The sequence below is a fragment of the Camelus dromedarius genome, chromosome 12, assembly GCF_036321535.1.
Source record: "Camelus dromedarius isolate mCamDro1 chromosome 12, mCamDro1.pat, whole genome shotgun sequence".
Lineage (NCBI taxonomy): Eukaryota > Metazoa > Chordata > Mammalia > Artiodactyla > Camelidae > Camelus > Camelus dromedarius.
In genome coordinates, this window is record NC_087447.1 from 6,952,559 (window position 1) to 6,976,385 (window position 23,827).

The following is a 23,827-nucleotide window of genomic DNA, read 5'->3' on the forward strand; positions in this document are numbered from 1 at the left end:
CCCATTGTACAGCTAAGAAATCAGGCTCAGAGAAGCTAAGTGAATTGCCCAGTCACATAGCTTATGTCTAGCAAGGATGGGATTTGAACTTAAAACCCACTCAGGTAGCCAGGGCTAGATGTGCTGGAGATAGAATGACACCAGGGAAACAGAGGCAGGGATGGTGGGCAGCAGGTCTAGCCCTGCTCTGGAGACAGGGGCTCTGAGTTCTAGTCCTGACTTGGTTTTTTTTTTACTGAGAAATCGTTGGTGAGACTTTGTCTCTCTCCGAGACTCAGTGTCCATTTGTGGGCTTGATGCCCCTTAGAGGTGTCTTCCAGGTGAAAAATGAAATTGAGGTGGATGTGAAGCACTCCTGGCCTTCTCTGCAGGAAGATCCTTTACTTTCCTGGCAAGCTAGCGGCCAAAGGGCAGGGCCAACCATTAGATAATGGTTAACTGGACCCAATGCCTCATCTATAAGGAGCCATCCCAGCTGGCCAAGACTCCACAGGATGCAGTGCGTGAAGGTGCTTGGAGGGGTGGTGGGGGCCGCTGCCCTCTTGGGGCTGGGGATCATCCTGGGCCACTTTGCCATCCCCAAGGGGACCGACTCGCCAGCCCCCAGTGTCTCAGTTCCCCAGGACCTGGACCTGGAGCTCCTTGAGACCGTCATGGGACAGCTGGATGCCAGCAGGATCCGGGAGAACCTTAGGTGAGAGGCCTGCCCACCTGCCCCTCCTGTTTGCCAGAGGCCCCTCCTTGACCCTGGGCCTGCATGTCCACCCCGCCCTCCATGCAGAGAACTCTCCAAGGAGCCGCACCTGGCCACCACCCCCCGGGACGAGGCACTGGTGCAGCTGCTGCTGCAGCGGTGGCAGGACCCAGAGTCAGGCCTGGACTCAGCCGGGACCTCTGAGTACGAAGTGCTGCTGTCCTTCCCTAGCCAGGAACAGCCTAACCATGTGGACGTTGGTGAGGCCCTGCTCTGGCTTGGGGATGCCTGTAGGCTGGGGGAGCTGCCGGGCCCTGCCCTGACCTTGCCCTCCCTCCACAGTGGGGCCCACTGGGGACATCATCCACTCCTGCCGACGAAGCGAAGAGAACCTGACTGGGGAGCAGGGGGGGCCCAATGTGGTGCCACCCTATGCTGCCTATGCTCCCCCCGGAAGCCCTCAGGTAGGCCTAGGTCACCCCCTTCCCGCTGCCATGGCTCAGCTCCCCCAGCTCCCACCCCAGCTTCTCTCATCCTGACCCAGGTGCAGTTAAAGAAAAGTGCCACAGCTGGGGCTCAGCCCTGCCTCCCCCTCAGAATTTACTCACCTCCACACTCCAGTACTACTCTTTTTGCCCATCACTTAGTCATTCAACAAACACTAACAGGCCGTGCTCAAGGGCAGGCCTAATACAGGGTACCTGGACACAGAGCACAGAGAAAACCAGGTGTGACTTTGTCTGGGGAGCTTATAAGCTCTGGGTGAGGCAGGGGAACAGACTCCAAACCCTTCATCCTGCCACTCCACCTTCCCTCTTCTTTCCCCACTGCCTTTCTGGGGCCTGGCTCTAAGGGTCACTTTGTCTTGGGAATAGGGCCTCCTTGTCTATGCCAACCAGGGCACGGAAGAAGACTTCATGTGGCTATCCAATCAGGGAATCCAGCTCCAAGACACCATCGTTCTGACCCGCTATGGGGGTATAGGGCGCGGGGCCAAGGTAAGCAGCTGCTGCCCGTGAAGGGGGCTGGGTGGGGAGAGGGGCCCAGCAGTGGGCAGTGAGGAGAAGAGATTGGAGCTGTGCTGAGTGCTGGACCAAGGGCTCAGGGCCAGAGAGGGTGAGTGACTCCTTCACCCACCAGGCCTGCCCTGGGACTCAGCCCAGCCAGACTCCAGCCCATTGAGTGGCCCAAAGAGCACTTACATGCTGTGAGAACTTGGATGCCTCCGTAACTTCCCTGAGCCTTAGGAAATAAAGGAATCGGGCACATTTTTCAGCTTTGATATCCTGGAAGTGCTTGTCTAAGTCCCCCTGGGAGGTAGTTGTTCTGAATATTCAACTTAAATCCCTCCTGTTGTCCCCACCCCCCTTCCCCTGCAACTTGCTTCTTTTCAATACAGAATTTTGACTGAGGATGACATGTCTATGGTTTTAAAATGTTTACTTATTTATTTTAAATGTTAAAAGGTATAGAGTGAGAGAGGGGACTAGGGAGCTTGTGTTCAGTAGGTAGAGTTTCAGATTTCCAAAATGAAAAGAGTTCTGGAGATTAATGATGGTGACAGTAGCACAGTATTGGCAATGTAGTGACTGCCACTGATCTGTAAACTTTAAAACGGTTAAGATAGCACATTTTATGTTTTGTATATTTTATCACAATTTTAAAAGAAGTGCCCATGATGAGAGTTGGGGGTTGAAAAAAAGGAAAGAAAAGAGAAGAAAAGAAAGGGGAACAGCCCTGGTGGAATTATACAGATTATGGAATTTCCAGTTTAAAAAAAATAAAAAGGTATAGAATGAAAAAGTTTCCCCATAATGCCATCCTCCAAAGAAGTAGCTTTTTTAAAAAAATTTTTAAATTTTTTTAGTTTATGGGATATCTATCAGAGTTTTGGGGGAAGAAGATCATATGAAGATATTTCCTTATTTCCCTCTTTTTTTCATGTAAAAGTAGCATACAGGGGGAGGGTATAGCTCAGTGGTAGAGTGCATGCTTAGCATGCATGAGGTCCTGGATTCAATCTTCAGTACCTCCATTAAAAATTTTTTTTAAAATAAATAAACCTATTTACCTCCACATCCGCCCACAAAAAAAGTAGCATACAATACCCACTGTTCTGAGCTGTGCTTTTTTCACTTTAACACATCCTGGGGATCATTCTTAATTGGTACGTAAGCTCTGTCCTTGTTCTTTTTTTTTTTTAATGTATTGTTTTGTTTTTATTGTCCTAAAATATATGTAACATAAAGTTTACGATGTTAACCATTTTTTAAATGTACAAGGCAATAGCATTAAGAACATTCACAATATTGTGCAACCATCATGACTCTCCTTTTCCAGAATGCTTTCATTATTCCAAAAGAAGCTCTGTACCAATTAAAACTAACTCCCTTGTATTCCCTCCCCAGTCCCCAATAAACTCTATTTGACTTTCTATCTCTATGAATTTGCCTATTCCAGGTACCTCTCATAAGAGGAATCACATGCTATTTGTTCTTTTGTGTATGTTATTTCACTTAGCATAGTATTTTCAAGGTTCACTGATGTATCAGAACTTCATTCCTTTTTAAAGCTTAGTAATATTCCCTTGCACGTTGTATACTATGTTTTGCTTATCCATTTATCAGTAATGGACAATTGGGTTGTTTCTGCTTTTTGGCTACTGTGAATAGGGCTTATATAAACATGGGTGTAGCAGCACATCCTCCTTTTATACAGCTGCATAGTGCTCCGCTGTAGAGTGCCTTGGTTCATTTAATGGCCCCTTTGATGAACACTGGCTTGTCTATGCCCAACAGTATTTGCTATCTCAGGCAGCACTACAACAAATGACTTGTGTAAGCATTGTCTTGCCAGTAGGAAGACAGCTCTGTCCTGGCTTCCACAGGGAGGGAGGAAGGAAAAGGAGCAGGACATGCCCCTTTCTTACCCCTCCCCTAAACACAGCCTTCCCTGCCCACCCCTGCAGGCTGTGAACGCCGCCCAGCACAGGGCGGCTGGGCTGCTGGTGTACACAGACCCCGGCGACATCAACGATGGGAAGAGCTTGCCAAATGAAACCTTCCCGCACTCCTGGGGCCTGCCTCCCTCAGGGGTCGAACGAGGCTCCTACTTTGAGTATTTTGGGGACCCCCTGACTCCTTACCTTCCAGCCAACCCCTCCTCCTTCCGCCTGGACCCTGCCAATGTCTCCGGGTTTCCTCCAATTCCCACTCAGCCCATTGGCTTTGAGGATGCAAAAGTCCTTCTCTGGTGAGCTTGTGCCCTGGGGTTCCCTGCCCACCCTCCAGTGGCCCCCAAACTTCAACCCCCATACCCATATTTGCTCTGAAGGGCCTCCTCCTCCTCCTCCTCCCTAGTAACCTCCAAGGAATCTTGGCCCCAGCTGCCTGGCAGGGAGGATTAGGCTGTGACTACAGATTGGGGCCTGGCTTCCAGCCATATGGTATCTTCCCAGCAGGCAGGTGAGACGGGGGCCTCCCTCTTCCCCCTAACCCTCCCCTTCTCTCTCCTTGTTATGCTTCTTTGACCCTGGGTTTCCTCTCTGCTCACTTCAAGGCCTGGGCCGGTCCCTTTCTTCTCTCTTCCAACCGTCCCTGATTCCAAAATATCTGTCTTTGGGGAAGCCTGTGAAACAAGGCTCTTTGGGGTTTCCCCCACCTCATCTTGGACCTCCATTCTCCAGCCACCTCCTCTCTTGAACACACCAAGCTCGTTCCAAAGTCAGGGCCTCTGCACCTGTCCCCTCTGATGGGAACACCCCTCCCTCCGCCAGTCCTGGCCTGCACTAACCTCTCTCCGTACCACCAGGTACCCGAGTCTCACCCATTAACTTGTCAGTGTCCTCCCAAGCCCCTTCACCGCCTGCAGTGGTTCACTTCCCCGGGGTCTGTCTCCGTCAGGAGATGGCGGCCCCACGAGGGCGGGGCCCACGTCTGTCTCAGTCATTGCGCAGAGCCTGGTTCGGTGCCGGCATACACTAAATATCCCATGAGTGAGTGAGTACAAAGGGGAATTGGAATCTGAGTTCTAGCCTCACAGCCTCTCCCGGTACTTCCGGGAAAGTGACTTTGCCAGGTCCTTTTCCTGCTCTGGGCCTGTTTCTCCCACAATGGTGGTGGTGGGGAAGTGGGCGGTGCCGAGACTCTTGTCGCCCCTCTTCGCTCCCCCAGCCAGGTGAACATGAGCATCCACAACCGCCTGGAGCTGCGGAACTCCTCCAACGTCCTGGGGATTATCCGCGGGGCTGTGGAGCCTGGTGAGCACCCCCTCACTGCTCCCTGCGCCCCCAGGACCCGGCCGGACTCTGGGAACCCCGACCACGCCCCCTCCGCCCGGCCGGCCTGACCCCGCCCACCCTCGCGCTTCTTGGATTTCCTACTCTAACACCTTTCTCTAGACCGCTACGTGCTGTACGGAAACCACCGCGACAGCTGGGTACACGGGGCCGTGGACCCCAGCAGTGGCACTGCTGTGCTCCTGGAGCTCTCCCGCGTCCTGGGGACTCTGCTGAAGAAGGGTGAGGGGCCCCCCCTCCTCTAGTCCAGGGATGCTCTCCCCAGGTCACCAACAGCCCACTCTAACCTGAGCTTTTTTTAAAGTTTTTTTTTAATTTAAGTCTAGTTGGTTTACAATGTTGTGTTAGTTTCTGGTGTACAGCAAAGTGATTCAGTATATATATATATACTTTTTCATATTATTTTCCATTATGGTTAATTACAGGATATTGAATACAGTTCCCTGTGCTGTACAGTAGGACCTTGTTGTTTATTTTGTCTATAGTAGTATGCATCTGCTAGTCACAAACTCCTTATTTATCCTCTCCACCCATTTACCCCTTTGATAACCATAAATCTGTTATACTTTTCCTTGAGCTGTGGGCATCCTTTCCCACCTCCTGTCTCTCATTCTCCAGTGCTCACTTGTGCCAAGTCTGAGGGCCCTGGGGGCAGATATGCTGGGACACCAGCCCTGGCCTCACTCCAGTAGCCCAGTGTGGTACAGAGAACTCGTACAATACCTTCTGAGAGCCTCCTGTGCCCCTCCAAGGAATGCGACTCTGAGCAAGGCTGGGATCCAGACTCTGTCAGGGATGACAGACAGTTCTTAACTCAACAAATATGTCCTCCACGCCTGCTATGTGCCAGGCCAGTTCTAGGCACTGGACATCCCCCAGGGAACACCAGAGTTTCTGCTGTAATGACAATTGAGAAACGTGCTACAAAGAAAAATATCTAAGAGGGGAGGGTATAGCTCAAGTGGTAGGGTGCTTACTTAGCATCCACAAGGTCCTGGGTTCAATTCCCAGTACCTCCCCTAAACAAACAAATAAATAAGTAAGCCTAATTACCTCCCCCGACAAAGAAAAAAAAAAGAAAGAAAGAAAAAAAAAAGAAAGAAAAAAAAAAAAAGAAAGAAAGAAAAATATCTACAGGGCTTTCCAGTGGAAGCCAGAGCTCTGGGAGGCCTCGCTGTGGAGGCAGCAGTTCCAGGACAGGGTGGGGATCCAGGTGGAGGCACAGCATGTGGGAAGGAGAGGCTGGATCAGGTAGCAGAGCTGGTGGCAGAGCCGTTTATTTCCTAAAAATTGGGGTGTTTTCTTTCATAACCACAGCACAATGATCAGAATCAGGAAATTAACTATTTTGCCAATTGTTCTGACAAGTTTTAGAGCAAAAAATTTTTCTGGTCCAAGAGCCAATTCAAGATCACATGTTGCATGTGTGGTGGTTGCATGGGTCGTCGGTAGTAGTTCCTTGGCTGTTCTTTCTTTTGTGATCTTTATATTATTTAATTGAATGTCCCTCAGTTTGGATTTGTCTGATTAGATTCATGTTATGCCTTTTTGGTAGAAAAAAGTGTGGGAATTTGTCATTGTCAGCATGTAATCATTTTGTACTTAAAATTTTTTTTCATTTAAAACAAAAAGATGAAGAATTATCAAAGGGGATGGCAGTCAGAGATGGGAAGGAGCACAGCCAGAAACACGGGATGCTGTAGAGGGTGAGAGGGAGCCTGAAGGAGGCGAGGGGCCAAGCAGGGACCTAAGTGGCTTCTGGGAGAGGGTGAAGATTGTGGTAAGGGCAGTGTGGGCAGGGAGACTGGAGATGGAAGCTAGGCAGGAGGCTATGAGAAGCAGTGTGGGGCACTGGTTAAGCCTTGACTCTGGAATGAGGCCCTGGATTTGAAACCTGGCTCTGCTGCTCACAACTGTGTAACCCTGGACAAATCATTTAACTTCTCTGTGGCCCAGTTTCCTCAGTGCAAACAATGACAGTCTGTCCCTCAAGACGTTGTTGTAAGGGTTGGCTCAATATGTATAACGCTCTAAGGAGACTGTGAATGTACTATCACCAGGTGAAGCCGGTTAGGGCGAGTTTTACCTAGGATGCATGGAGGAGAGAGTTGGGGGTGGAGGATAGCCTGAGAGAAGAGGTGGGAAGGGCATTCTGGCAGAAGGGACCATCTGACCAAGGGAGGTTGGTGTTGGGGATAATGTTGCAGGGTGTCACAGCAGAGGAGGTACGATGGTGAAAGGAAGACAGGAGCCTCAGGGAAGCCTTGTTTGGGGAGGTGCCAGGACCTACCTCTAGTTGACAGCTGCCCCACCCCTTCTGGCCCTCCCTCCCCCACAAATCCCCAACCTTCCCCCTAAGCCACCCCAGGATCCGGGTGATCTTGCCCTCCAGCCTTTTATTTGCCTCCCCAGGCACCTGGCGACCCCGCAGATCAGTAGTGTTTGCGAGCTGGGGGGCAGAGGAGTTTGGGCTCATTGGCTCCACAGAATTCACCGAGGTGAGTGAGCCCCACAGCATAATGGAGGGGATTACCACAGCTGGGCAGCATGGGGCCTACATTGTCCCTTCCACCTGCAGGAGTTCTTCAGCAAGCTGCAGGAGCGCACCGTGGCCTACATCAACGTGGACATCTCGGTGTTTGGTAGGAAGGGCTGCTGGGCTGACTCAGGGAGGAGGGAAACGAAAGAGCGGGGGGCCGAATAGTCTCTTTTTGATTCTCTCACAGCCAATGTCACCCTGAGGGCTCAGGGGACGCCCCCGGTCCAAAGTGTCATCTTCTCTGCAACCAAACAGGTGAAAGGCAGAGGGGCTGGGAGCCAGGCGGGGAGGGGGATGACCAGAGGCGGGACTATGCGTAGGTGGAGCTAGAGCTGGTACTTATCAGAGGGGCTGCCGGGTGGGACTGAGGCTGCCGGGCGGGCCTTGTAGGAACTGCAGGGTTGTGCGTAGGCTGGAGATGGAGGACCTGCTGGTTGGTGGGTCCCCAGCCCTGAGACTAGATTTCCCTCCGGTCAGATCCCCGCCCCAGGCACCAGCAGTCTCAGCATCTACGACAACTGGATCCGATATAGCAACCGTAGCAGCCCGGTGTACGGCTTAGTCCCCAGGTGAGCCAGGACCGGGACGAGGATCCTGGGCTGGTGAGCTGGCCCAGCACCTTGCAACCTGACCATCTTTCTTCCCACAGCCTGGGCACTCTGGGTGCTGGCAGCGACTACGCACCCTTCGTTCACTTCCTGGGCATTTCCTCCATGGACCTCGCCTACAACTATGACCGGGTAAGGGGGCACCCTTCCATCCCCCAGCTCGGTACCTTGCTCTACCAGGCCCCTCCTCTTCTTTGGGCTGCTCCAGTGCACACTGCCTCGGCTCCATCACTAAGTAGCTGTGCTACCTCGGCCCAGTTTCTTTACTTCTCTTGAGCTTCTGTTTACCTTCATCCATGTAATTTGATCAAATTTAAGATACTACTGAGTGTAAGATGCACCGTTATGTGATGCACTGTTCAGGAGGGAAACAAAAACTACTATCAGTTAGGATGATAGGATGACATTGACTGTAAGAAGCATCCCGATTCCAGAGATCTTAAAAGGTGAAAAAGTTTATCTCAGAATAGATTAAACTACAGTATAAAATGGGGGTGGTTTGGGGTGAAATGAGCTAAGGGGTGCCAAATGCCCAGCCTTTGTCTCCCTATTTGATGCCCCCAAAGCCCTTTCTCCCCTCTATTGCCGAGCTGCTCCTGGAGGTGGAGCTGGGCTTTGAACCCTCTTGTCTGACTGCAAAGCCCCAGGTTCTCCTCCTTCATGTGAAATGGGAAACTGGCACCTGACCCAGCTGTGTTACTTATTCGCTGTGTGATGTCAGGAAGGTTACTTAACCTCTCTGAGCCTGTTTCCTCCTCTGTAAAGTGGAAACTCTAGAACCTTCCTCACAGATGTGGTGACCATTTGAGATAAGGTCTCTACATTGTACACCTCCTTCCGCTTCCCATCCCAAGCCTGTCACCTCTGGGCCTTGTTCCCCCAGAGCAAGACCTCAGCCCGGATCTACCCTACCTACCACACGGCCTTTGACACCTTTGATTATGTGGACAAGTTTGTGGACCCTGGTGAGAAGTGGGACAAGGGGCATCCTGAGGCTGGAGGAAGATGGGCTGAAGATTGAGCCTTGGCCTTGTCGCCCTCCCTGCAAGGCTTCAGCAGCCACCAGGCTGTGGCCCGGACGGCGGGAAGTGTGCTTCTCCGGCTCAGTGACAGCCTCTTCCTGCCTCTTAATGTCAGTGACTACAGCGAGACCCTCCGCAGCTTCCTGCAGGCTGCTCAGCAGCATCTCGGGGCCCTGTTGAAGCAACACAGCATCAGCCTGGGTATGGAGCCCCCTGAAGTGACTGGGGTGTGAGAAGCCCTGCACCCCCAGGGCTGAGATGCTGGCTATTCCCCACAGGACCTCTGGCGACTGCAGTGGAGAAGTTTGAGGGGGCAGCCACGGTGTTGGACCAACACATATCAACAACGCAGAAGGGCACCCCTGAGTGAGCAAGGGCTGCAATCAGGCATCTGGGAGGGTGGCATCCAGGGCAGGATGCAGGCTGGCAGCTGGGCTGCTAGCTGTAGGGTGACCAGAAGGTCCTGTCACCTCCAGCCCCCTGCAGGTGCGGATGCTCAATGATCAGCTGATGCTCTTGGAACGCACCTTCCTGAACTCGCGAGCCTTCCCAGAGGAACGCTACTACAGGTGAGCCTGTCCCAAAGCTCTTGGGAGGTGCCAAGGGATGAGGCAGGAAAATGTTGGTTTTGCTGGCCTTGAGAGCACAGCCCAGCCCCTTGAGACAGCTGAGGAGTCAGGCAAGGGAGGGGAGGCAAATCGGTCAAGGTCACCCTGGGACTAGAACCGACATCTCTTCCCATCACCACTGCTGTAAGGGCCCCAGCTTTCAGAGGGCAGGAAGGGGTGCTTTTGTCCCTAGCTGTATACAGGAACTGTTTCAGGCTGAAGCGCCCCTCTTCCCTGGCCCCTGAATGACCCTGATCCTCCCCCATTTCTCCTGTCAGCCACGTGCTCTGGGCACCTCGCACCGGCTCTGTAGCCACGTTCCCAGGCCTGTCCAATGCCTGCTCCAGGGCCACGAACACAGGCGCTGGATCTGCAGCCTGGGCTGAGGTGCAGAGGCAGCTCAGTATCCTGGTGGCGGCCCTGGAGAACGCAGCAGCCACCCTGAGGCCCGTGGCTGACCTCTGACCCTCATTCTTCAGCTCCTCCCAACCCTTTATCTTAACCCCAGCCACTCCAGTTTCCTTTGAGTGTGTCCTCTGATGCCAGAAGACAACGGAATGGCAGGACTCTCTCAAACTTCTGAGGCAACAGCTCTGGGTCCCACCAGTGTGGTCACTTGAGGGGAGTGACAAGCCCCAGATGAAAATTTCCCTCATCCTGGCTCTTGGTTGGCAGAGGGTGAACAGGAGACAAGGATGGTGGGAATGGCAAAACCACCAACTGCCCTTGGTAGTGGGTCGGTGAGGATGGGATGCATAATGCCAACCAAGACATCAACTCAGAGACCACCAGAGGGGAACTGAGGCCCAGGGTGGGTAGGGCATTGCCCAGTTTGGGTTCCTCTCCCCCCATACCCCTAGCAAGTCTCAATATCCCCCTGCCCTCCCTCAAATAAATCAAGCCTAGCTATTGTCCCCGCAAGACAAGTTCATTTTATTGTGTGGAAATCATGAAAAAAGAAACCTGAGTATTTCAGACCCAGTCCTGGAGCTTTGGGAGACTGCATAGCCCCTCCTCATACTGGGGACTTGGGTCTGTCCACAGCCTCATCTTCCTCCTCTGCCATGACCACCTCTTCCAGGGTGCGCCCTCCAAGTTTGCTCCCCACCAACACTTGGCAGGTCCCAGCAGGTAGCAGCCCCTCCTCAGTGTAGTGACCCCTCAGGAACACAACTCTCTCCTGTCCATCTAAGGGCAGTCCATGGGCTTGGCACAGGTCCCGTGCCTCCTCGGGCCCATCCAGGGCCAGTAGGTGGACCAGGAAGCTCAGAGGCAAGGTCTGGCCCTTAGGGGTGCTCAGGGCACGAGAAAGGCGGGCCAGGGCTCCCCGGCGGGCACGGCCCACATGGCACCACACAGCACAGCTCTGCAGGTAGGGCAGGGTCCGGAGCAGGCGAAACAGGCGGGCGGTGTTGCCTTCGCGGAAGGCCGAGTCGACTGCCAGGACGGTACACAGGGCTGGGCAGGAACGCAGGGCAGCAGGTAGCTGCAGAACCTCGTGAAGGGCCTCCACCGAGCCTGTAAGGGCAGGAATGAGGATGCTGAGTCCTTCCTGGAGCAGGCCCACCTTCCACCCTATCCCCTTAGGTCTCTCCCTATCTCCCCTCCCACCTCCTCTGGCCCTCCAAGGATCTCTGCTCTCCACCTCGCTCTGCCCCACATCCCTGCTCTGCCAGCCCCCACCCCTAGGCCAAACTGACCTTCCCTCCCCCTTAATCCCATCAGCCCCTTCCTAAGCCATATCAGAATTTGTTGCTGGAGGTTCCAAAACCTCTTCAAATAGTCTGGATCCTCATAATAAAGTGACACAGTGTTTATAGATAAGGGAAACAGACCCAGATAATTTAATGACTTGCCTGAGATGGTCCTAGAGTTCTTATATAGTAGAACCTGACCCAACCAAATCCAAGTTTTCTGACTTTGAACCCAGCCCTTTCTCTGTACCCTAGCTATGGGAGCCGGCTCTGCCACACCTTCCCCTGGCCACCTAGTAAGGCAACGTCTTCAAATTCTGCTCCTGCTCTCCTTCCAGGAGAATCACGACACTTGGGTCACTTTTGTAAACTGAGGCTTCTGACCCTTTAGCAGGTTGTCAACAGCATTTCAGATACAATTAAATAGAGTAGAATTTATTAAAACGGCACCATCCATCCATGAAAAAGATATAAGGTTGAAACTTCTGCCTCATATTTGTGGGCTATGTGTTCCTGGCTCATTTGCCACACTGACTGAACTGGAGGTTTAAAAAAAGCTTGACAGTCACTATCCAACCTCATTCCTTTCCAACCTCATTTCCTCCACTTTCATTACCAGAAAACTGAGACCCAGAAATGGGAAGGGACAGGCCAGAGGTCCAGGCTGGGGCTCGGTGCACTGGCTGAGACACACATCTAGGAGATAGGACGCAGAGGGAGCTACTGGTGAGGTTTTAAAGCTTCTCCTTCTTTTCCCGGCCTCCACTGTCCACACTGAGGGCCACCTGCCCCCGCGCTCTGCTCTGTCGCTGGGACCCCCGACTCACCCAGGTTATAGAGCAGAAAAAGGCCCTGGAAGGCTGCCTGGCGGTGGTGCGGCCCACCGCCCAGCGCGTAGCAGCGCCGCAGAGAACCGAAGCTCTCCTGCACCTGGGCCTGCAGCAACATCAGGTCCGCTGGACTGTGCGCTGTGTCGGGTCCGAGCCGCGCGACAACGGCCAGCAGCACTGCCAGCGCCGCTTCCAGCACCAACGCCACCTCGGCGTCGCCCGCGCTCTGAAGGGCTAGGTCCAGCCGCACCGCGCGCAACCGATCCGCCACAAAGCTGGCCACCTCCGCGGGGGATGCGTCGGTACGCTCCGCCACCTCACTGGCCAGATAGCGTACGGTGGCCAACAGCACGGACGGCGGACGCAGCTGGCTCGGCGGGGGCCGAATCTTGCCGGCGGCCGGCCGGCTATACTCCTTCACAACGCGCTGCGGGTCGGCTCGGGGCTGGTCTCCGCGGTACCCTGGCGCCACCTCGAAGCGGTGCAGGCGGCGCTCCTTTTCGCGCTGGACGCGCTCGGCGGCTGGACACATGTCCAGGCACGTGCCCACCGGCAGCTTGCTGCCGGACATGGGTGAGCTGGAGGGAAAGGATGGGCGCTCAGCATCCCATGTACAGCTGCAGCCACTCGCCCCATTCTGCGGGAGGGCACGCCGAGGTCGGCGGAGGCTCAGGGGAGGGGAGGGGAGGGGAGGGGAGGGGAGGGGCGGACCCGGGGCGGACCCCGCCCGGCCCCCTTCCCCGGCCAGGTCCAAGCGTGCCCGCCGCCCGTTTGGCCACCGCCAGCCTCTCACCGACTCCCGACGCCTCCCACAAATACTCGAGCAGGCCTCCCGAGATGCTCTGCGTTGTAGTTCTTCTCCGCCAAAACTCTTCTGCACTCTCAGGCCCCGATAAGGCCCTCCCACGATGCACCGCTGTGGCCCAAACCACTCCCGTGACGCAACGGTTTGTAGCCCCTTCCGCAACCAATCGCTTTGTAGGAGAGGCGGGGCAGGAGTGAGGTCACGCCTTTCCAAGCTCCAGCCCTCTGATCCATTACTGTTTGGCTTTGGACCACCTGCCCAAAATGCATACTCTTGCTTTGTTTCCTCTCCATCGTCCTTTTCACCCAATAACCTGGCTCAATCTGCCTTAGTGTCATTCTTTTCTTTTTCCCTGGAGACTCCTCTACATATTTTCTAGATCAGGGGTCAGCAAACTTTTTCTGCAAAGGGCCCAAACAGTGAATGTTCTGGGATTTACAGGTTGCAACCAGTCAACTCTGCAACTAGTCACCTCTGCTGGTGTGGGAAACCAACCACAGACAATACTAACGAATGAGCCTAGTTGTGTTCCAAAAAATTTTTATTTTTAGATACTTAATTTTCATATAATTTTCACCTGTCACAGATACTATTCTTTTGATTTTCTTCAACTATTAAAAAATGTAAAAACTATTCTAGCTCATGGGCCTTACAAAAAAAGGCAGTCTGCCATATTTGGCTGCAGGCCATAGTTTGCAGACCCTGGTTCTAGAAGGATAAACTAATAGTTTAGGGACCAGAGCTACTGCTTACATATCAAGATAGAGACAGGCAGGATCAGAAGTGAGAGTCCCTGATTCCAAGGTGGCAGGTGTGCTCAGGGAGCTGAGAATTCATTATTTTTCTCATTCTTGGTCCAGTTCTATATAGAAGTGGCCTGTAGAGTTATAAGACCAGGAGATCAGGCCAGGCACCAGGGAAAGGAGAAGAGGGTGGCTGGCAGTGGAGCTCAAGTCCTGGGAAAGGGTCCACTCTTCTCTCAGGATGGGCGCTGGGACAGATGCAGGTGCAGGATTTCCTCTGCCCGCTTCAGATACTCAGCTGCCTTCTTCTTCACTCCCTCCCGGCGGGCAGGTGAAGGGTCACCTGTGAAGACAGAATGGTTCAGCAGAGGTACCTGGTCCCAAGTATCTGGGTTCAGAAGCTATGGTCTAGCCCTTTACAGTTCATACAGCATCACCATGTGTCTTTCCCTGCTCCCTGAGAGTCAGATATATCCTCCTCATTTTACAAATAAGAAAACTGAGGCCACAAGAGGTAAAGAAACTGCCCAGGGTTATGTAGCTGGTCAGTGAGAAGCAATTCTGATCTTTGATCTACTTGTTTCTCACTTTCCTTTCCCTTCAAGGTACCATCCAGGACCTGAGGCCTGACCCTCCACCCTGCAGTCCTGCTCACCAGGCACTCCCTGAAGCAGGATATGCACGCCATCCCGGTAGCCCTGCAGAGCTGCAGGGTAGGCGCCTGCCTTCTCGTCCTGTAGGGCCTGGGTGATGAGCTCTGTGGCGTGGCTTAGATAGGCAGGGGTAGGTCCTCCTTCTTCATCCTCTTCCTCCTCCTGCCCTCCTGGCTCCCAGGGTTTCTGGTCCAGCCTTTCAGATTCTGCCTCCAATGCTGCCAGCTCACCTACGTGAGTAGGACTGGGGCCTGCACCTTCTGCAATCAGATATGGAGGACTCAGGCCAGATTGGCCCTTCTTTTCCCAGGGCCTGTTGTCCACCCACAGACCTCCTTGCCCACCAGGGTACCAACCTGTCCTGGGTTGCTCAGTGTCTGAGCAATCCAAAAGCCACTTGTGCGTAGCAAACTAGCCATCGTCTATTTGGTTGGTGTTCATGCACTTTTGTCTTACCTTACTAATTCTTTCTTTTTATTTCTTTCTTTTAATTGAGGTATAATTGATTTATAAGATTATATAAGTTACCGGTGTAAAACATAGCCTAATTCTTTCTTTAGGTACATATTAACATTAATTTGTGAGCTCTGGGTCAATAGTATTATTTCCCTCCTGACTACAGTTCATCTACAAATCCAAAACCTACCTCCAAAGGTTTAGCTGAAGGACACCACACCAACTATGCCAGGCCAAGGGCAGAAATGCTTCAAGCCTTGGAATCTTAAAATAATGGATTCAGAGGATCTCAAGGCTATTTTAGGGTCTCACAATTTCAGCTGAGGCCCCAAAGGTGAAGACAGTCAGTGGTAGGTAATTAGAATATTCCAGAGAGAAGGTCTCATCATATCCCCTAGGACTGGCAAAGAGATGGTCAAAGATCCTCTCTGCAGCTTATACAAAAGGCTAGAGATTTGGTGAATTTTTGATGAAAAGGCCTTTGAAGGGACAGTGCCGGAGCAGGAACCACCGCTACATACCACTGGCCAGGAGAGGGAGGGGTGGGCCTGTCTCCAACCCCATCCAAGGGACCCCACATGGAGACCAGTGGCCTCCTACAGGAAGGGAAGATGACATCTCACTTCCCAGATGGACTTACGGCCCTCCCTGTGTTGCTAATGGAGAAGGTGGAAGAGTTCTTGGGATGCCCTAGTACTTGAGTTCAGGAGTCTGGTGTACATGATGGAGAGAGAGATGAGTACTGGCTCCTTGCCTGGAGAATTCTGATGGTGAAAGGCTTGCTGGAGGTGCCCACCAAGTGGGGCAAGGACACGAGGCAGCATCTAAGCAAACTGCACTTCCAGGCTTGGTGGGGGCAAGGACTTAGGAGTTTTTCCATGGGCCAAGGAATGTCTCATGGGAGCTCATGGTTTAAGGAGTCTTGACAGGCTCCTGCCCAAGCATCTGGGCCCTGGGCACCCCAAGGGGTGTGGCTGGAGAAGGCAAGAGTATTTGAACGCCTGCTTCTCAGTGGCAGGGCTTATCAGCTGCAGTGACACTGCCCCTGCCTTTCCCCTCCAGTCCCTTCTATCCCTTCCCCAACCCTGGAGGGGCCAGAGCATGGAGGGGGGGAGGGAGCAGAATAAGAAGAGTGAAAGGACACTCCTCACACCCTTGTCACCAGGGCCAGAGGCCAGGCCACCGGTCAGGCCTGAGCTGGTGGAGGGGTGAGGCTGAAAACTGGATAGAAGACTGAGGTCCTGATTTGGATCGGATCCCGGGATGAGAGAACTCAAATGCCTGAAACTGATCAGAAAGGTAAGGGCCTGCCCAGGAGGTCACCAAAGGTGGAAGAAGGGAGCCCAACAAAATGGGCTTAAAAAAGACTGCTGTGAATCCACAATGAAACTGTTTCACAATGATCCCGAAGTGAGATCAGCCACTTCAACACCCCAGTTGCCGTAACAGCATAAACTCAGAGAACTTTAGAACAAAAAGATTCAGTGTCTCAGAACCTGGGATTGTCAAGTCCCTAGATCTGACAAGGAGCTCAGGACCAGTGCCTCCATGGGGAACTTCTATCTCTGGTACCCACACATGCCAGCGGCTGCTCCAGGGGCCTCCTCTGCTGTCCTCTGAGCCAAGACTTCACCCCTTTTCACTAACAGGCCTCTTCTGCCTTTAGGATCTACAGCTGGATCCTGAGACAGCCAGGAACCCCCCACCCCCCGGGCTTCCAACAGAGGAACTCAGACCTTCCCGGGGCAGGGTGATCCCTCGCCCATTCCAAAGCTTTCTCAGGGAGAAGATCCCATGGAAAGTAGCTCACTTCCTCCATGGTTGCTGACAGTACAGGGCACCCAGCTCTCCAGCACGGCCCCAGCACTCGGGAAGGGGCACTGCTTCTAATTCTCATTGAGGCTGCCGTTCGCCCACAGGGCGAATTTTTTCTCAAATTTACACAGCCACCACACTGGCCAGCTGGTGGCTATGCCTGCCTCAGCCTCCCTGCCCCTAAGGACCTCCAGCCCAGCTCCTACCTGCCCCACCCCCCACCCCACTTGTCCCAACGTGTTACCTTCCTTGGAGAAGGGGTCGAAGAGGGCAAGCTCAGCCTCGGTGAGAAGGCCTCGGGAGGGGGAACTGGACGCCTCCTCGGTGCCCCCACAGTTAAAGAGGAGATCCAGGGCCTCCTGGGCAGGGCTGGATGGTGGAGGATCCACTGAGGAATAGATTGTTGGGGACATTCATGCCTGCCTTTATTGTTTCCCAGCTTTCAAAATGTAATCACCCTCTCACTGAATCCCTGCAGCAACCTGGGGCATAGACAAGCCCATTCTTAAGGTCTGTGCCCAGATTAAGAAACTAGCCCAGAGAAGGAAAATGACCTGGGCAGAGTTCCTCAGCAGGATGATGGTAAAGGAGCCGGGAAACACCCCAGGCTTTTCACTGAGGAGGGAGTGTCCCCCCAGCCCCCCTGCCAAACATACACACATTCTAGATCATCCAGCCCTGGCTCTCTCTCCCACCCCATGTACCTGGCACCTCCAACTCCTCGAGGCCCCTCCTCTCCACTGGGAGTGGCTGGGGCAACCAGGGCTCATGAGGCTGCAGCCGAGGCTCGTCAGGGGGTGGCGTGGGGATCAGAGGAGGTGGCAGGATGTGCATGTCCCTGGATGCCTCAGAGGGCCATGTCACCTCCCCACCCTGCAAGAGAGAGAGTAGCCTGGAGGTGTCACAGGGTGCAGCCTGGCGGGCAGGTAAGCTTCCCAAGTGCTGGGGAGAGGGGAAGAACAGGTACACGTACCCGGAAGAACTCCTTGAGTTGAGGGCTGTTGTTGAGCGCGGGGATGTGCACAGTGAAGCGAAGCAGGTCCTCAGCCCCCTTCCGCCGCTCCTCGATCACTGAGGCTTCAAACCGGCCTGCACCCGCCAGGGCAAGGGGCAGGGAGAGAAACAGTGACCCACAGGGGCTTCTGGCCCCTGTGGGCCACTATTCCTGGTTCTGCCTGAGAGGGTCTGAGCAGCCCACCACCCCTTCCCCATTCTCCCAGCAATCTTCCTTGGCTCTGCCCAGGGTGAGAGTCTGGCAAGGAGGGACCGATCTCCTTATCCATTTTCCAGATGTTTAGGGAGCACCTAACTATGTGCTAGGTTCAGAAGATGAATGAGAGAGAATAGCAGAAAGCAAAATGAAACCTAGCAGGTTACTGAAACACTGCCAATATGGGTTTTACAATGTGACTAGCTGTATGACAAACTTTTCATATTAGTTACTGCTTGAAGCTACATCTCTAAGCCTTTTTAAAGAAATGGTTTCTGGTTTCCCTTTTGATTGCTGCAATAAAATATTATGTTTGCAAAAAAATAAAAAAACAAAAAACAAACAAAAAAGGAGGATGAATGAGAGAGGTCTCTGGATATCACATCCTAGACAGGGGGAGGCAGGCAACCAACCAGAAACAAATAATTTCAGATGGTTTTGATATAATAGAAAGGCAAATAAGAGAGGGGAAGTGACTTGCCCAAGGTCACACAGCAAGTAGCCCCATCTTTACAGTTTCACCGTTCTCTTCAAGGCAGCAGGCAGTTATTTATTTAACTCTGGGCTAGTTATCATGCTGCCAGGGGGAGTAGCTACTGTATTCCCCACTGTCTGGCATAATCTGCCAGTAGTGACCTTTCACCTTGCCATGAAAGAACATCTGTCAGTCTAGAGACCCAAGGAACAGATCAGCCCTGTCTACGAGAAATAATATGAAACTCATGTGTAAGTTATAATTTTTAGTAGCCACATTTTTAAAAAAAAGTAAAAACAGGTTAATTTTAATTACATATTCTATTTAACCCAATATATCTAAAATATTCTCATTTGAACATGTAATCGATATATAAATTATTGAAATAGTTTACATTCTTTTTTTTTTAAATGAAGGCACTGGGGATTGAACCCAGGACATCGTGCATGCTAAGCATGCGCTCTACCACTGAGCTATGCCCTCCCCCCAGATTCTTTTTTCATTTGTATTCGACCAGTGCAGCACCTCTCAGTTCAGACTAGCCACATCTCTGGCGCTCCTCAGCCATAGGTGGTTCAGGGCTGCTGTTTCTGGACAGCACAGGTCTGGAGGAAACATTGGTTTGTGGCTTGGAATTCTAGTTCTGCCCCTTTACCTCCCTGAGACTCAGTTTCCTCATCTTGGAAATGGGGCTAATGAGGACAGGCGTGTTAAAGGGCTCAACATACAGTATGGGAAAAGCTCAGAGCGGTTTCCCTAGGTGAAAAATGAGGCCACCTTGAAGGGCCCTTCCAGCTGTCTGAAACATGTCTTTGCCATGAGTTTCAGGCTCCCTTCTATTCAGCCTTCACCAGCAGGGGTCCCCTTTGAACAACTCTCTCTTCATTTTTGGCCTGAATGCCTAGATCAAGACTCACCAAACACCTGGGCGCGGGGGAAGGCAGGAAACTCCTCCAGGCGGCGGAAGAGGTTGCGGTGGGTGTAGGCCAGGTCTCCGTGCAGCTTCCGGAAGTCGCTGTAGCGCTTCCAGACCACCACCTAGGAGGCACATGGGACTTGACTGGGACAAGCAACAGTGGGAAGTGGCCATCCTCCCTCCCTGCCTGGCCCCAGGGTGTGTGTACATTAGGGCGCAGCACCCCCCCTCCTCCCAGGACCAGGGAGGAACAGGGGCTGGTCTCCTGGCAGAGTTACCAGCTGTTGCTTTGCTGTTTCCAGATCTGGAATTGGGAAACGGTCCCCTTCCTCCCAGGAGCCTCACCTCTTTGACATCCTCTGGGTCCCTCTTTGAGATGAACTGAGGAAGAAAGGCAAGAACCAGGTGAGACCAGAGACCGACATCTGACCCATCATCCTATACAATCGGAGGATGCCCCAGGTACCTCCCAGCCCCATTGAGAGGGGCAGAGCCCTTTGGCTACTGGTATCAAGGGGTCCTGGCTTTGAGGCTTTGAGTGTAACTTTGGCCAGTTTTTCTACCAGGCAACTCAGTTACTTCATCTGTCAAATTATCCAGGTCCTTGGACTCTTTAGTCAACAGAAATTGATAAGAGGTCAGACGAGAAATTCAGGCAAGGCTTTATTGGAACTCATGCTGCAGTACAGGTGCCCTCAGTTGCTCTCTTAGGAGGGCGGGCTGGTTCCTTAAATGGGGTGAAGGTAGGGGCGGAGCAGTAGGCTGGGCCAGAGCAGTGGCTTAGGTGGTCCGGCACCCCCTTGGTGGTGCTGTCTGCAGTGATCATGCACAGTGCCCTGCTTTTGCTACTGGAACCACAGAAGTGACAGTTGGTTTGTGGCCTTTTTGTATCTTATTGTTCAAAATTGCCTGGACTTTGCATGCGTGCAGTTATTTTCAGTCCCTTACAGTTTCTTAGTATTCTGTTTGTCTGGGTGTAAGTACAAGCACTGGGTAAAGGGTCCCAGGTCCCAGGTCCCAGCCTGTCTCAAAATGCAAGTATCCCTAAAGGCCCATCTAGAGGACTCCTCCCTCAGCCCAACTTGTATCTCAGTTCCTTCAAAGGGCCAAGTCCCTGCATTTCCTTCTGAAACCAGAGAACCTTGAGTTCTCTAAAGAATGAGGTTCTGTCCCAGGAGCCACTTCTTCCTTAAAGGAGGAAGCCTCTGTGGGTGGACACTCCTGGACACAGAAGAAACTGTGGGACTCCTGAAGAGCAGACTGGCCTCTGAGGTGGAAAAAAGACTCTGTTTTCATTATGTATGTTCATAATAATTAAAAAATAACACCCTGCAGCTTAGAGTAACTTTTTTTTTTTAATTTAATTTTTTTTGGTGGAGGTACTGGGGATTGAACCCAGGATCTCGTGCATGCTGAGCATGTGCTCTACCACTGAGCTATTACCCGCTCCCCACAACCCCCAGCTTGGAGTAACTTTGACAGTTTTGAAAACATCTCCTGTTTATTATCCTAGAGCCCAGGAAGGCAGACACCAAAACGTGCCCATTTAAAAGATGAGGAAATGGAAGCTTAGAGAAGGGATGTGACCTGTCGGGGGACTGCTAGCACTGCAACCCTGGCCTTTGCTTTTCACAACAGACTGGCTTAAAACATTTGGGTAAAAGAAATTATATTTTAAAACCATTGAGGAATATATACCTGACAAAGGACTCTTACGCAGAGGATATAAAGAACTCCTACAAATCAATATTAAAAAAGACAAACAACCCAACTTTACAAAATGGACAAAATACTTGAAGAGGCACCTCCCACAAAAAAAGATGTTTAAATGGCCAATAAGATTATGAAAATGTGCTCAACCTCATTAGTCATCAGAGAAATGCAAAGTAATATTCCAATGGAATACTACACACCCACCAAGAATGGCTATAATTAAAGATGCTGATGCTACCAGGTGCTGGCGAGAATGGGAGTATAAAATGTTACAACTACTTTGGCAAACTGGCAGTTTTACTAGGAAAACTGGCAGTTTTACTAGGAAAGCTACCCATGTGTCCATCAAATGACCGAGCAATTCCCAGGGACTATATTTTTATTTGTATTTTTTAGGCATGGGAAAGGCATAAAAGATTTGGGGAAAGCTCATTTTAAACATCTAGGAGTCTGTACTTAAATCATTTTGGAAGTGTTTATGTTTTTGCTTCACTTTAATAGCTACCAGTTTAATAGTTGTCTACTTCAGAAGTGTAAAAGCAAAAAAAGAATTTACAGTGAAAAATTTTCCCCAATCAGTTCTTGTATATCATTCTACAGATGTTATTATACTTTCTATTTTTAATCCTTTTTCTGATTTCCTCTGTGTGTTTATAATGTTGATATTGCTTCATACATCAATTTTAGTCTTTATCTACTGACTTCCTGATATGACTGTGAAGAGGAGACTTACTCCTTAATTTTTTTTTGAATTGTATGAATTTTTAGTCATACACAAGCATTATTTTGTGAAAAATTAAAAGAAATTTAACTCCTTTAAAAAAGTCTGTGTAAATATCAAACAAACCAATAAACAAAACAAGAGATTGGAGAACTAACCAATATTTGGGTTGAGCCAGAGTTTTCATGTTAACTTAAATTCACGGCCTAATGGCCAAACGCCACGCATTGGGCGTGGACATCCACACCTCGTCCTCTGGAAACTGCCGTCACGCCCTTTTAAAAGGACAGCGCCCTCCTATGGCCCCGCCTCCTGGTGGCCAAAGACGTAAACGAAGGCCCTATCGCCATCTCTCCTTAAAGGGGAAATCCATTTCTGTCGTCTAAAATGGGAGCTTCCAGCAGCGGCTTGCCTTAAGGTAAAACACAGCCCCCCTCTTGTTAAAAGGGTAAAGGTCCCCGATGGGTCCCACCTCACCTGCGCGGTCACTTTGTACTCGGTGTAGCCCTTCGGGTGGGTTCGAGGGTCGGAGACTGTGTAGTGCCGCAGAAAGTCGTCCTTCGCCTGACGAGACATGGCAAAGGAGCTGGAGCGGAGCTGACCGCTGGCCTCCGCCTCCTCCACGCCGCCCCCGCCCCTCCAGGTCAGTCTCCGCCAGCCACCGTCTCGCCCGGGCCTGGGCCCTTCCTCCTCGGGCCCAGGGAGCTGGTCGCATGTGACCGTGCAATTCTCTGGCAGGGCGCTTGGCCAAGGGACCGTCTAAAAAGTTCTCGGTTGTTGGCAAAGCATGAACTAGGTGATTTGAGAGTAAGGATTGGGGAGGTTGTGTCACTCAATTCTGCCTTGCGATCAAGCCCAACCGACCCGAGTGTAAACCCTCATCATAAATGACTTCTCCTTTGCTTCCCAATTCCTTTCTTTCATCCATCCACCCACCTTTTATTGCGTTCAATATGTGCCAGACATTGCCAAATTATTTCCCTGTCTCCCTCCCTAGGATTCACTAAATTCATCTTTTCTGGAAGGGTAGGGGGAGCAAAAACAACCCCAGAGAAGCACGGAGGTTTCATGGGTTCTAAAGTAACACTTATTAACTGCTTGAGTTTCCTTTAACTACTCGAGCCTCAGTTTCTCATCTCTAGAATGGGGATGTTTATAATAGAACCTACTGTAGCGAATGTTTCTTTTTCCTTTGTGGTTTGTCCAGCATTCACCCCTGCCTCTTTCTGTTAGCACCATAGCACCAGATCTTTGGAGGTTGTTCAATAGTTTGTGCAGCCCTCCAGCCTCTTAGCCCAGAATCCAAAGGTGCCAGCTCCTTTCCTTGCCCCAGGTCTTGGGGAGGGGTTGTGGTTTTGGGGGGACCTTCTCCTGAAGCCTTGGATCTTGAGTGAGGGACAGAGGGCACAGTGCCTGGCAAGGGGACTGATTTGCTCCTTGAGTACAGTGTTGGCTGTGGGTTTGGCTGCCCAGCCTCTAGAGCACTTTTCCAAGCCTTGATGTCCAACCTCCATTGAGATGCCATGAGTCTGCTGTATCCTTCCAAGAAAGGTTCTTCCTGCTGAAGGCAGTTTTGATCTGTGTCTGGGCAGACCATCCAGGACCCTGACTGATACCACCACCACCACCAGGTTGTGAAGCTTAAACGTGGCATTGTGCTGGATGAAGCACTCATGGCCACTCTTGTTACTGGAACTCAGATGAGTGGGCTTTGTAACTCCAGAAAGAAACACAAAGTGGGGTGGAGGGTATAGTTCAGTGGTAGAGCACTTGCTTGTCATGTATGAAGTCCTGGTTCAATCCCCAGTGCCTCCATTAAGGAAAAAGAAAAAAATCACAAAGCGAACTCCCAAATCAGACTGTCAGGTGTATGGAAAAAAGGTAGCTTATCCAGGAGGTATTTGGGAGGAGGCTGGGATTGGGTGGTGTCCCCTCCCACAGTACACATCAGGGCTCCTCTGAAGACCCCTTTCAACATCGCTCTTGGTCTTCAAAGTTCTCTTGGCAGAGCAGAGGCTCCAAGTTCCC

The 23,827-nt window shown here is 51.7% G+C and overlaps 3 protein-coding genes across 3 annotated transcripts; 1 reads left to right on the forward strand and 2 right to left on the reverse strand.

Moving 5' to 3' along the window:
• Positions 1–487: 487 nt before the first annotated feature.
• Positions 488–10,684, forward strand: NAALADL1 (N-acetylated alpha-linked acidic dipeptidase like 1). The gene is made up of 18 exons (XM_010996025.3): positions 488–694; positions 782–954; positions 1,037–1,158; positions 1,570–1,692; positions 3,663–3,946; positions 4,054–4,158; positions 4,867–4,952; positions 5,094–5,213; positions 7,404–7,489; positions 7,570–7,633; positions 7,718–7,785; positions 8,008–8,099; positions 8,180–8,270; positions 9,022–9,103; positions 9,188–9,361; positions 9,439–9,526; positions 9,637–9,729; positions 10,047–10,684. Exons 1-18 carry the CDS (start codon positions 495–497, stop codon positions 10,231–10,233), a joined length of 2,238 nt encoding a protein of 745 aa, XP_010994327.2. The 5' UTR covers positions 488–494; the 3' UTR covers positions 10,234–10,684.
• On the reverse strand, positions 10,676–13,478 carry SAC3D1 (SAC3 domain containing 1). The gene is made up of 3 exons (XM_010996024.3): positions 13,086–13,478; positions 12,290–12,870; positions 10,676–11,286 (listed from the first exon to the last, which is right to left on the reverse strand). Exons 2-3 carry the CDS (start codon positions 12,861–12,863, stop codon positions 10,784–10,786), a joined length of 1,077 nt encoding a protein of 358 aa, XP_010994326.2. The 5' UTR covers positions 12,864–12,870; positions 13,086–13,478; the 3' UTR covers positions 10,676–10,783.
• A 142-nt stretch (positions 13,479–13,620) lies between these two features.
• Positions 13,621–22,505, reverse strand: SNX15 (sorting nexin 15). The gene is made up of 8 exons (XM_010996026.3): positions 22,277–22,505; positions 19,711–19,746; positions 19,367–19,487; positions 17,738–17,853; positions 17,469–17,637; positions 17,009–17,152; positions 14,496–14,753; positions 13,621–14,183 (listed from the first exon to the last, which is right to left on the reverse strand). Exons 1-8 carry the CDS (start codon positions 22,373–22,375, stop codon positions 14,077–14,079), a joined length of 1,050 nt encoding a protein of 349 aa, XP_010994328.2. The 5' UTR covers positions 22,376–22,505; the 3' UTR covers positions 13,621–14,076.
• Positions 22,506–23,827: the final 1,322 nt, after the last annotated feature.